We start from the raw sequence: 12,570 nt of genomic DNA, 5'->3' as shown, positions 1-12,570 counted from the left end.
CTCAACAAAGGGACTATCAAATGAAGCTGTAATAATAACAAATTATATATTAATTCCTGAAGTTACCTGTAAACAAAATACACATTCTGAAATGAACTTTAATATTCATAGCCTCCAAAACAACAAAAAAGATTCCTGGAAAAAATTTATTAGATGCATGTTGAATTTTTAAAATTGTCTTAACTCATATCAATTACTTGCACTAGCAGTACACTTGAGACATTAGCTTTTAGAATTTGTTGATGTTTAGCTGAATTTATGCTTTCTTCCTAACACACCATATTTCTTGTGCCACTGGCTGCACACAACCCCAAGGCATAATAGAAGCACCCCTTAATGTTAAAAAGATGATGAGATGTTCTTTTTGTGAAATACTTCACTTTTTTCTCTCTGAATATATCTTCAACACAACAACGTTAAAAGTTAATAGGTTAGGTTATTTATTTCACTGTGGAAAATATTTTTCAAGGTTTAATTGAAGGACTATCAAGTAAAAAAGTTCTGAGGCCTTAAAAATGAAAAGATAAAAAGCTTTACTGTATCAACTAGAGGCACACTCACTTGCAGGCATACCACATTTAATGGTTTGTGTTTTTTTTCTCAATATTATACATTTTGGAAGTGCTATATATAGCAGCATGTATTAAAATGTGTGGATGCATCTCATGTTTATGTTTATTCCCTTTCACTTGAAGATTCAACAAAACATGTGATTTGCCCAGTGGTGCTCAGGATTTACACAGGGAAAAACACATGTGGCGATGAGGAAAATGGGCAGATTTTGTAAAATTCACGAAGCAGTGATTGGCCTAGGAATCAAACCTGAGTCTATGGAAATATGAAGGAGCAATTCACTTCTTGGTTTGTCACCAAGCTAATTTTCCACTTTATCTTATTCCGGAATTTTTAAAGAGCAAGGTATCTGGTTCAGATATAATATAAAAATTACAATCTCGCACAATCTCTGTAAAACAATTTAAATAATACTGATTATTATTATTATTATTATTATTATTATTATTATAAATCTATATCATATATAACAAAGTAAATATCAAAACATGCTGAAATAAAAGCTCAACAATAATTTTATTGAATCAACATACAAGGCATAAACAAAACAGTGACCTTACAAGAATAAAAGTCGCTGTCACATAATGTGAACCCCAAAATGCAAAATTCAATTAAGCTATATTTATTCCTGAATGTATAAATTGAACATCAAACAAAATAAAAATATTATAACCAACTAGGCAAAATTGAACTTTAGAGTAATATCTTTTAAAAATGGAAATAAATTAATATCTCCAGTAACTTTTTTATAATATTGACAAAATTTTAAAAATGTGATTATGCAATCTCAGTAGTGTTCAGCTATATATGTTAGTGTTAAAGAAAAACAAAAATCGATCAAAGTAAAGAAATGATTGTACCAAGGCACAATTCACTTTGTTCAGATCTCTTTGATGCACTGTGGCAAAATCAAGAAAGTTCATTGATGTAACTACTATTGTTTATTAGCACACAGTGTATTGTACATAAAATTGTGTTAAATGAAACATGAAATTATTTTATATAGAGTTGCTCTATCTCTGTAATTATTTAATAATGATGAGAAAATAGCATTAAACTTGGAAAATATTCAATAAAGTCACCCAATTGTACAGAATTTTACTGAAGACAATTATTTAAGTAAATACAAAAAGCATTAGTCAAATATAAATTTCAAACTAAAAGGAAAAGAATGAAATTCAGCAGTCCATTCAGACATGTTTTGCCTATATTCCATTTTACAAGAAGCATAAATATATTCAGCACAGTTTTCAGTATAATGACCCAAGCAAACATCAGTTCTACATATACGAAGATTTTTTAAAAATTCAGTGATGTTCTATTTAAAATTTGAATGTATAATTCTCAAAGTGGAACTATAAATTAGAATGTATTGTGTTGTATTTTGAAAGTAATATTTTACCACAATTTAAATATACTGAATGTATTATTGTTGCATTTGCATGAAGTGGACAACAGCAACAAGTTGCTAAGTACAAACAATCTTAAAAGGCAGGCACAAACCTCATAACTGTAAAATTGGTTGTAATGAAAAACTTTACACAGTGCATTTTGTCTAGACCATTTGAATATCATTAATACACCAGATTAGGCTATTAAAATCAACTACCTGTATCACCAAGCAGTTCTATTTTCATTATTTGCATTCTAAAATACGATTTTCTTATTACTGAATTCATTAGCAAATTCTAAAGAATAAACTGCAATATAAAAATTATCTAATATATGTAAAAAGGACACAATATAATGGCAGTGGAGAATCAAGTAAAGGATGAGCAGTGTTTTTCCTTTTTCTTTCAGTACAGTGTATACAGTATGGTTATGGCTTCTTTACTTGCATTCTTTGAAGTAACATCATAAAATGTGAAAAGAAAAGGTAGGAAGTATAATAAAGCACAATGTGCATAAGTTTCAAATTTAGTTTCAAATGATTTATCTTTAGGAAGATTTTGTGTCACGTTATAAAAAGAAAGCACTTGAAAATGCACTTAAAGTATGGATTCAATTACAAAAATGGACAATGACATTTTCTCATGCCTGTTGCGGTTGTTCATAAAAGAACTGTATGTACTGTATTTGATTTGTCACATTTGGAAAAATAAGTTTTACTGTAAAATAAATTTTTTTTGGAATTTCTGTCGTTACTAATGATCTTCATTTTATCTTCCGGATCCTGCAAATGAAAAGAAACATTCAAAATTAGTGAAACAGAATATGGTAGTAGTATTTCCAAAAGAAAATTAAGATAAATTAAATCAAAACCAACACTTAAAGAATGGGCATACTCTTCTTCCAATGACATGTCCCTCCGCTCCATCCCTAATACATAAACAACTCCTTCCACTTCAACTGGAATTGCTAGTCATGAGTCTCCCTCTCACCATCAGTATGGGCTGTATATAACTGAAAACCAAGTGAGGAGACACCTGAAGAATCTACACACAGAAAAAAACTGCAGGACCAGTTTTCTGTTGGCTCCACAAGGTTTATCTCACCTGGGCAAAGCTGGTAGGAATGTGAGGATTATGTTTTTTGATTTATCCAGTGCCTTCAATACCATCTATCTATCTATCTATCTATCTATCTATCTATCTATCTATCTATCTATCTATCTATCTATCTATCTATCTATCTATCTATCTATCTATCTATCTATCTATCTATCTATCTATCTATCTATCTATCTATCTATCTATCTATCTATCTATCTATCTATCTATCATTTCAATGCATTAAATGGTCAATGTATTTTATTCAAGCACCCACCATGATCATCAGCAGTTGCCTTCAGACCAAGAAGCATTACACTGTCTTTGTTGGCAGAATTTCTGTTTAAAAAAAAAAGAAAAATTATGAGTTAAAAAAAGTGCTACAAAAAGATCACACAAATTATTTGGACATATTTAGTTATTATAAAGCTGAACTTTATTACCTTTCATACTCACTTACATCTTTTTATCTGCTAACTTGCATATTTGTTTATCAGTTTATGAGTAATAGTAGCTTTTGTTTTTTGCTATAGGAGTTATATACAATTATAATATTTAATAATTGTGAATACTTTTTATTAAATACCCGAAACTACTATATGTGGAAAAGTATAATTAAAAATTAGTAACATCAATTAAAGTTAATATTACAGTTCAAACAAAACAGATTCAGATGCTAGATAATAAAATACATTTTGAGGAATTCCAGAGAATGTAATTATGAGAGAAAGGAAAAGAAAAAGTAAGTATAGCTAGAAGCAGAGTCTATATGCTGTCGTGTTTTGGGACCATTTATTTCAGGTTTATCTTACCGATTTGAATCCCATAAACGCTAGAAGTGGCTCTACTCCATAAGGCCCTTCACATGCAATTTCTTTGTCCTGGGTGTAAAGTCATTCTGCATCCAGCCCAGCAAGCAGGTCCTCCAACATACAGAGGAAACTTGGGGGTTGGTGGCAGGATTCACACTCCAGCTTCCAAAAACAAATCTCACACTGTTCCAGTGTGGTGCTGAGGTGTCACCTGCTGCACTCGGGTCACAATCCAGGTAGTTTGTCGGTCGTATGGGGAGTGCAGCAACGCACAGTCAGCGTATGCTCCCAACCTCTCTCTCTTTCCAGGTGTTTAAAATAATTGAATGCACTATATGCTTAAAAAAATCTAACTTTTTTATTTAAACTGTTCTCATTCAGCATTTAGAAATTTCTAATGTTAGGCACATAAATTTGATTTGCTACTATTCTTTTAAAAACATGTAAGGAATTAGACAACATGAGAATTGCACTCACTATGTATGGTTTCAGAGCTGTTTCCCTCTTGTTAATGGCTCTACCAGTGGTACTGCAATTACATTTAACAAGGCTGTGTCGCCCCCCTGGGTTGCTATGGCTCCACGGATTCCTGCAGGGCACACTGGGAGTTGGCGTTTGCTGCAGCCCTGTTGGGTTCCGTGGATGCCACCAGGGTGAGCTATGGGATTGACTGTGCCCTTCATGGCAGGAATGTTGCCGTACTTGGAAGGAAATCAAGGACATCTGGAGCACTTCCAGGTGCTTTATAAAAGGAGCCAGTTGCATTTACTTTGGGGGCTAGAGTCGGGAGGGAGTAAGACAAAGCTTACCAGAGAGGATATGAGAGAGAAATAAAAGAGAAATAGGAAGAACAAAAAGTGTGCTTTTGTGGTTATAGTGCTTGGGACTGTGCTGTGCAGGTGGGAAATGAGAGAAATATGTTTTCTACTAGAAAAAAATAAAAATGTATGTGCTGAACTTGTGTCCTGTGTCTGTTTGTGTTGAGTTTGGGCAGCTGGAGCACCCTCTGCAGGTCACCCAAAAGACGCAAGCTCCGGTGGACAGGATCCAAGAGGTGGGTGCAGGGCCCAGGTGGTAGTTTGCACTGGGAATGTTACATGTCTCTTCCTACCTCTTAGACTGAGACTATACGGATCCGCGTCTGTGGCCAAAGCATGCAGATCTGTTGGATGACGGTGGGGTGGATTCAGAGGAGTCGACGGACGAAGACTGGAACCTGCTGTTGGCCAAAAGGCAACGGCTGGTGGAGGAGCACCTGGAGTCTTAGAATAGGACTAAGCAGATGGAGCAGGGGGTGGTGGAGGGCCATGCCGCACTACCCGATGCAGAAAAAGAAGTGGAGAGTGTGTTACGGGAGCCCACCGCTAAATGGGCAGAGGTGGGGACAGCAAACCTCTACTCCAAGCCCAAAGTACACCTGACTTAGCCTTCACAAGAGGTGCACAGGTGTAATAGCTCACAGTTGTGCTGCCATTTAAGACTAATGAATGTGTGCTTCCTGTACTTGAGCTGGATTTGATGCTCCAGCCCATATGGGATGTTTTGCAGGTGCTGGGTCTACTGAAGCGGATGGCTGAGGGGCTAGAGAGGATGGCTGAGGCACCCCTGGAGGCAGCGCACAAGTGGCTGTGACTCTCCAGCCAGCTAGACGTGGCAGTACAGGTATGTGACGAAAGAGGTGCAGAGCAAAGGGGTCCTGAAAGTAAATAATACCAGGTGCGGAAACAGCCAAGGTACTAGCTTGTATGTGCTGGTACCCGCGGACTGCCCTGCCCCAAATACTGACGGCAGTCTCATGAACGGCACTCTCAGTATATCTCTCTGTGTTTTGTGCCTGTTTTTTGTTCTTAAATCGTATAAAATCACTTCTTTTGTTTTCTTTTAATAGTTTGTATTTATTTCTGTAAAATGCTTTATAACATTTGTGAAAGTTTTTTACTTTTGATCGTTGTCATCTTTGTAATCCAATGGGATGCTCTACCTGAGTGGGAAACCCTAGGTGTCTGGCCGGCGCTGTTCATTTACAGCCAGGATGCACTGCTATCATTGAGACCAGCTACCAGTTACTCTCCAAGTACTACTAACGTACCAATTAAAAGCTTTGAAACCCAGAAAGTGAGGAAAGAGAGGTGGACTTCGAGTACATCTTAAGACAGAGAAGTTTTAAAACACCTTTTCATCCTCATCATGAGAAATGCACAGTCTTTGTGGAGTACACTGGACGAGCTGAGAGAATCTGTGTACCGAGAAAGCTATATGATGTGCTTTACTGAGACCTGGTTTAAGAATACTAACTCAGATACAGCTGTTGAAGTGGATGGATTTGATTGTGTACGGCAAGACAGAAACCCAGCCTCTGGTAAGCAGGTGGGCAGTGGGGTCTGCCTTTAATTTAACAAAAGCTGGTGCAAGAATGTCACTGTAAAAGAGCGCATCTGCATGCCAAATATTGAACTACTCATAATTGGACTTCGCCCATACTGTGTACCACGAGAGTTTAATAAATTATTTCTGACAGTTCACATACCGCCGTGTGCTGATGTGAGAGCTGCAACTGAAACGATTCTTGAAACTGCTCAGAAACTAGAAACCAAATCACCTGGGGCCTCATGTATAAACGGTGCGTACACACAGAAATGTTGCATAAGAACGTTTCCATGTTCAAATCGCGATGTATAAAACCTAAACTTGCCGTAAAGCCAAGCACATTTCCACGGTAGCTCATACCCGGTCATACGCAAGTTCTCTGCTTGGTTTTGCAGACTGGCGGCTCCCAGCGTCAAAGCAGTGCTACTGTTCCTGTGTGGTTTCCCTTTCTTTTTTAGATCCACATCCCTGACGCGGTTTTATAAATACACTGAAATTAACCACATATTGTTTATTACGGTAGTTTAATGCATCTGATTGTAATTAACCTGTAACAATATAATGGTCTACAGAATGGTCAAACTATTCTAAATACCATAACTGCTTTAGCGTCGTTACTCTCACTGCACCTTCTTCTTCTTCTGTCAGCTGCTCCCATTAGGGGTTTCCACAGCGGATCATCTTTTTCTATATTACTCTCACTGCACCACTCAGAGTATTTATATCACTGTATCTGAGTGTGAATCACAGATCTACAGCATTCGGAAAGAGAATTATCGGTATACAGCATCAAGCACACACTGCCTCAGCCAGCGTCAGAGCCTTTCCTATTCGAACCTCGCGGTTCACAAACAGTTTCATCCCAAGAACTATACACGCACTCAATCAGTCCATCAAGTGCTCCTTATAGAACTGTTTGTACTTGCAAGTTACCATGAGGTAATTGTACTTATGATAGTTATAATATTGCACAACCTGAGCCACTTTATAAAGAGCGTATTTACATATGATGACGATATCATTTTTAAGATGAAATGCAGCAAAATATATTTATTATATTATACAGATAAAACTTTAACTACACTGTGCCGCAGCGCTAGCAAGAAACTTCGTTTCGTTCACGGTTTGTTCCTGCCTTGCACTGTATTCATGCTGTGGCTGGCGCGACACTGAAAGGATAGATGGATAGACTAATTAAACATTATGAAGATATTTCGATGTTCCTTAAAAGTTCTGAAGAATCGGCGTTCTAAGCTTACAGATGGCTTAACATCTATTACAGAGCTGATTGTGTGGTGATTAGGTATTTGGAGAAAGAAAAGTAAGGACAGGAATTGGGGGTTAGTACATTTGAAAAAGACAGTACTTCTGTAATAAAGCATTTCATCGAAGGTTGCGCATGGCACAGCAAGCATCTTGCATAAGACATGAATAATCACTGCGCCACCGTGTTCCCATGTTTAATAACATGCTTTAACTCATATCATCATGAAAATGATATCACGTATACATCCCAGTATTTTAATTATTCAGAGAGCAGTAATATCATGAATGTAATGGATTCTGTGTCCTGTCAGAGGAAGAGCACGTAGTGATTCAGGCACATAGAGCACATATAAGATCAAAAACAAAACAAAGCATTTAACGTGCTACTTTAGTTACGATGGGATTTGAGAAACTAGTAAATTAAACGATTTTAAGATCAATTTTATGATGTTCTACTTTAATGACAAAATAAACTACGTGGTTAAAGTGGAAATTTAGAGATTAAAGTTGACATTTCGTGCTTTTTTTCACACTGTGTGTCTTTTTTTTTTCACTGTACCCTAATAAGCTTTCATATGACACTCAGACGGTGGGCTACGACCTTTCACGCATTTTTAACGCCGACTTTGATATGTGACAACTTCTTTTTTATTTCGGGAACTGTGCGACTTTGTGAACTTGTGCTTTCGAGTTTCTCCGACACTCTATGTCACTCGATCAACTTCCTTCTGTTGCTTATATAACTGTTTAAACCAACAAATAGTACGTTTTTCTTTGCCTCCATTTGGTATTCGCTGAAATTCTTCTATTTTTTCCTCGTACTTTTGCCATTGCCTTTTCACAGAACGCTGAGCTTAAGGGATATTTATATTGATTTGCATATTCAAAGAGGCGTAATTCTGGGAGGATTTGGGGCGGGACAGCAGGTGCGTGCACGAGCGTTACTTTTCACGCTGACCAGGATTTATGTAGCGGAAGAATGTAGAAGTTGGCGAACGCACAGATTTATGCATCTGGATTTTTCTGTGCGTAAGTACATTTCGGCTTTTGTGCTTACATCATGTTATAGTGCGAATTCTACGCACGCCGTTATGCATGAGGCCCCTGGCTCTTTCCAACTTGTAATGGGTGATTTTAATTTATGCAATCTGGAATCAGTATTACCACATTACCATCAGTATGTGAATATTAATACTAGGGGGACAAATCATTAGATAAGTGTTATGTGAACATCCCTGGCACCTATGTATCGCATCATAGATTACCCCGGGTGCGTCTGACCACATCGTTATTCTCCTACTACCAAAGTACAAACAAACTGAAACAAGAAAAAAACAACCATACAAAAGTCCTACATTAAGCAGCTCTCTCCAGTTTTTCATTTGCTTTTTAACTGGTCTCCGACCTGTGGTATTGTAGAAACAATCATTACCCCTGCTTCTAAAGTTTCCAGGCCAAACTGTCTGAATGACTACAGACCAGTGGCACTCACCTCTATTTCAATGAAATGCTTTGAACGTTTGGTGAAAAACATTTTAATGACAGAGACAAAGTCTTTTCAATTTGCTTACTGTGAAAACAGAAGTGTTAAAGATGCTCTACTTGTTATCTTATATCAAATCATTTCATCTTACTGTATATCATCTTTACTTATCTTGATCAGCCTGGGTCATTTGTGAGAGTGCTATTTGTGGATTTTTCTTAAGCATTCAGTATCATAATAATTCTAATAATAATTCTTTACATTTATATAGCGCTTTTTCTCACTACTCAAAGCGATCTCCACACAGGGAGGACCTGGGAAGTGAACCCACAATCTCCTTACTGCAAAGCAGCAGCACTACCACTACCACTGCGCCACAGCCTCATATGGGAAACTGAATAGTATGAATGTAAACCCACTTGTCACATTATGGACTCAGGACTTTCTTATAAAAATAATAATAATAATTCATTACATTTATATAGCGCTTTTCTCAGTACTCAAAGCGCTATATCTATCTATCTATCTATCTATCTATCTATCTATCTATCTATCTATCTATCTATCTATCTATCTATCTATCTATCTATCTATCTATCTATCTATCTATCTATCTATCTATCTATCTATCTATCTATCTATCTATCTATCCACACAGGGAGGAACCGGGAAGCAAACCATTCACAGACAGTCAAAGTACAGGACGCTTTTTCAAAAGTCATTCATTCAAACACATGACATCCGCAGGGGTTGTGTCTTATCACCATTACTATTTACTCTATACACAAGTGACCTGAGACAGAATAATGACCACTGCTCTATTACCAATATGCTGATGACACCATGACACTGTATCTGGAGAGGATGAAAGCCACTATTTAAATCAAGTAGACTGGATGGTAAATTGGTGTAATAAAAAATATCTCACTCTGAATGTAAAAAAGACCAAAGAAATGATATTTGATTTTAAGAGACATAAATCTGTATGTTCACCCATTGTTGTTTTGGGGGAGGAGTTGGAAATAGTGAATGAATATAAATACTTAGGAATTAACCTAGATAACAATCTTAACTGGAATGCAAATGCAAAAAAAATTATTTGAAATGGTCTGACAAACAAAAATTTTAAAACGTTCTAGCAGATTACTAAGCATGCAGTTAACGTTATTGGGGCTGATGCAGACAATCTGTCAAGTTTGTGTCAGAGAACAATGGTAAAGAGACTGGAAATCATCTCAACTGATGGCAGACATCCATTACATATAGAACTTAGCCTCAGTAAATCACGAAGGATAATCGATTTGAAAACCCACACAAATCGCTCCAGAAATTCCTTCCTTCCTAGTGCCATACGACTTTTTAATAAGGAATATCGGAGGAAATGATTACGGTTTGATATGTATCCTGTAACCATTTTTGTGCAAATATGCACTATCAAACTGCTTTACCTTAACCTGTCTTGTCTCTATTTCTTTTGTTTTACTTCTTTCTGTCTTGTTATTAGATGCAACTGAGAAGGCAAATTTCATGTTTTCTTGTGTAAACATGACTAAATAAAGAAACCTTGAAAGTTGAAGTGAGCAGTCTCTGTTCTTGCCATAGAGAGACCCAGACTGTTGCTGCATCCCAGAGTAGAAGAAAGACAGCAAAAAGGAAGACCAGTTCTCCAAACAGTGCTGCATGTGAGTTTGTGCACTTACGTGTGGTGGAGGCCTCTCAGCTGGGCATAAAGTGAAGCAAAACTTCCCATCCTGCTTCCAATCCCACAGGGTGCGAGCAGGAGGAGAGTGGCTGTGTTATGAATGACACCAGCCGGGTCAAGGTTGGAGACATTGCTCGACTTGGAGGAAGGTATATGCCGGTAGTTGATGTCAGCACAGCATCTTCCCGTCACTTTCATGTTTTTATCTTTCATGGCGGAGCCGTGTACTGGCTATCATGGACACCCCCTGTTGGAGGAAGACAGCCCACGTGGGACTGGATGCTTCGCCCCATAATGCTCGGGGGCCTGGGGGGGGGGTTCTGTTGCAGACAGCCAGGATCCTTGCCTGGCCGAAACACAATTCTTGTGGAAGGACTTGGGGAGAGAGCAGACTCAAGACATTATCTCCCCCCGGGATGCTAGATGGCAGCCCCTCTGGGTTGCTGTGAATCCATGGATTCCCGAAGAGCATGCTGGGAGTTGGAGTTCGCTGCAGCCCTGTTCATTTCCGTGGATGCCGACAGGGGGGTTGTGGGATTGGCAGAGTCCCTGGAAGGAGATGCTGCTGGAAGGAGATCCCCAGATACCTTGAGGATTTCTGGGTTCTCTATAAAATAAAACCATCTGCCACTACTCCAAGGACCAGAGTTGGAAGGGAGTGAGACAAAGCTTGCTGGAGGAGGAGTGGAGCTGAAGGACATGAGAGAGAAAAGAGAAGAAAAAAGAAAAAAAGTGTGTTTTATGGTTATTGTGCTTAGGGCTGTGCTGTAAAGGTGGGAAATGAGGGAAAACATTTCTCGCAAGAAAAAAATAAAAATGTGTTTGCTGAACTTGTGTCCTGCATTGCCTGAGTCGGGTTTGGGCAGCTGGAGCGCCCTCTGCAGGCCACAGCTGAAACTAATAAGTACGGTATGAACACTGTGTGTACTGCACAAATACCCCTCGTTCCTGTCATCTTACACAATATGCATAAGTGATGTAAAAGACTTGATCCTCATCAACAGTTATTCGCAGATGCATTTGCCCATTCTTTAAACTCAACAATTATGCTGTCTTTTACTTTTTCGCTTATTATTTTAACTTCATGACTTTTCGGTGTCATGTTTTCAAAAGTATATTAGGGCTTGTATTTATGAAAGCATCTCTGAATTACTCCTAAGAATTACACTAAAAGTCTGGCTAGGATGAGAATTTTTCTTGTCCCAGTGTAGGACATGAGAAGTAGACAAGTAGTTACTCCTAGCTAGAAGTACGAGTTCACGTTTGAGAATGAATGATATCATAATTTTATGGTACCCTAAGCCAGAAGGTAGCAGTGAGAAGGAGTAGAAGAAGAAGAAGAAAAGCATAATAAGGCAGGGTATTCTGCTAAGCTGCATGTAATTGTTGCCACTTCACAATAAACATCAAGAATAATACTGAAATAAGCACCAAGGTGGAACCACTAGGACACGCAAACTGAATGATAGCAAAGGCCAATAATGGGCACAATTCTTTAACAATGAGTTATTTTCAGCTGTACTTTTAGTAGAATCACCTTCCTGCTGTTAGAGCCATGAGCAATGCCTTGTAAAATAATAGTGACTGAAACTAGTCACAGCTATTCCTGCACTGTTGCTGAAGTCACATTCACTCAATATTCCTGATCATCTTCCAGTGTTACATGCCGTGCTTCTCTCCGAGATCACTTCCTTATTTTCTGTGAAGCTCTATTATTCTAATGCTCAAGTAGTCAATACCTACCTTCTTGAGTGTTCCCAGGCTTGTAACATATAAGGTGAATGTTCCAGGGGTTTTTAAAATGCAGAGCTCAGTGTACCTGTGTGACATTTCGGTGTCAATCATGCATCCAGCCTCACCTATCTTTAGGGTAATATG

General features: G+C 38.0%; 1 protein-coding gene across 2 annotated transcripts in view; it reads right to left on the bottom strand.

Moving 5' to 3' along the window:
* Positions 1–1,070: 1,070 nt before the first annotated feature.
* The window catches only part of LOC114654560 (uncharacterized), a 166,965-nt gene continuing 155,465 nt past the window's right edge, over positions 1,071–12,570 (bottom strand). For both annotated transcript variants that reach the window (XM_028805176.2, XM_051929963.1), the window contains 2 exons: positions 3,340–3,401; positions 1,071–2,746 (listed from right to left, as the gene is read on the bottom strand). In XM_028805176.2, the coding sequence (XP_028661009.2) occupies positions 2,733–2,746; positions 3,340–3,401 (76 nt within the window). In that variant the 3' untranslated portion in view covers positions 1,071–2,732. The remainder of the gene's footprint in view (positions 2,747–3,339; positions 3,402–12,570) is intronic.

Source organism: Erpetoichthys calabaricus, chromosome 7 (genome assembly GCF_900747795.2).
Source record: "Erpetoichthys calabaricus chromosome 7, fErpCal1.3, whole genome shotgun sequence".
Taxonomy (NCBI): domain Eukaryota; kingdom Metazoa; phylum Chordata; class Cladistia; order Polypteriformes; family Polypteridae; genus Erpetoichthys; species Erpetoichthys calabaricus.
The sequence above is the reverse complement of the archived record's forward strand: the minus strand, read 5'-3'. Positions and strand labels throughout refer to the sequence as shown.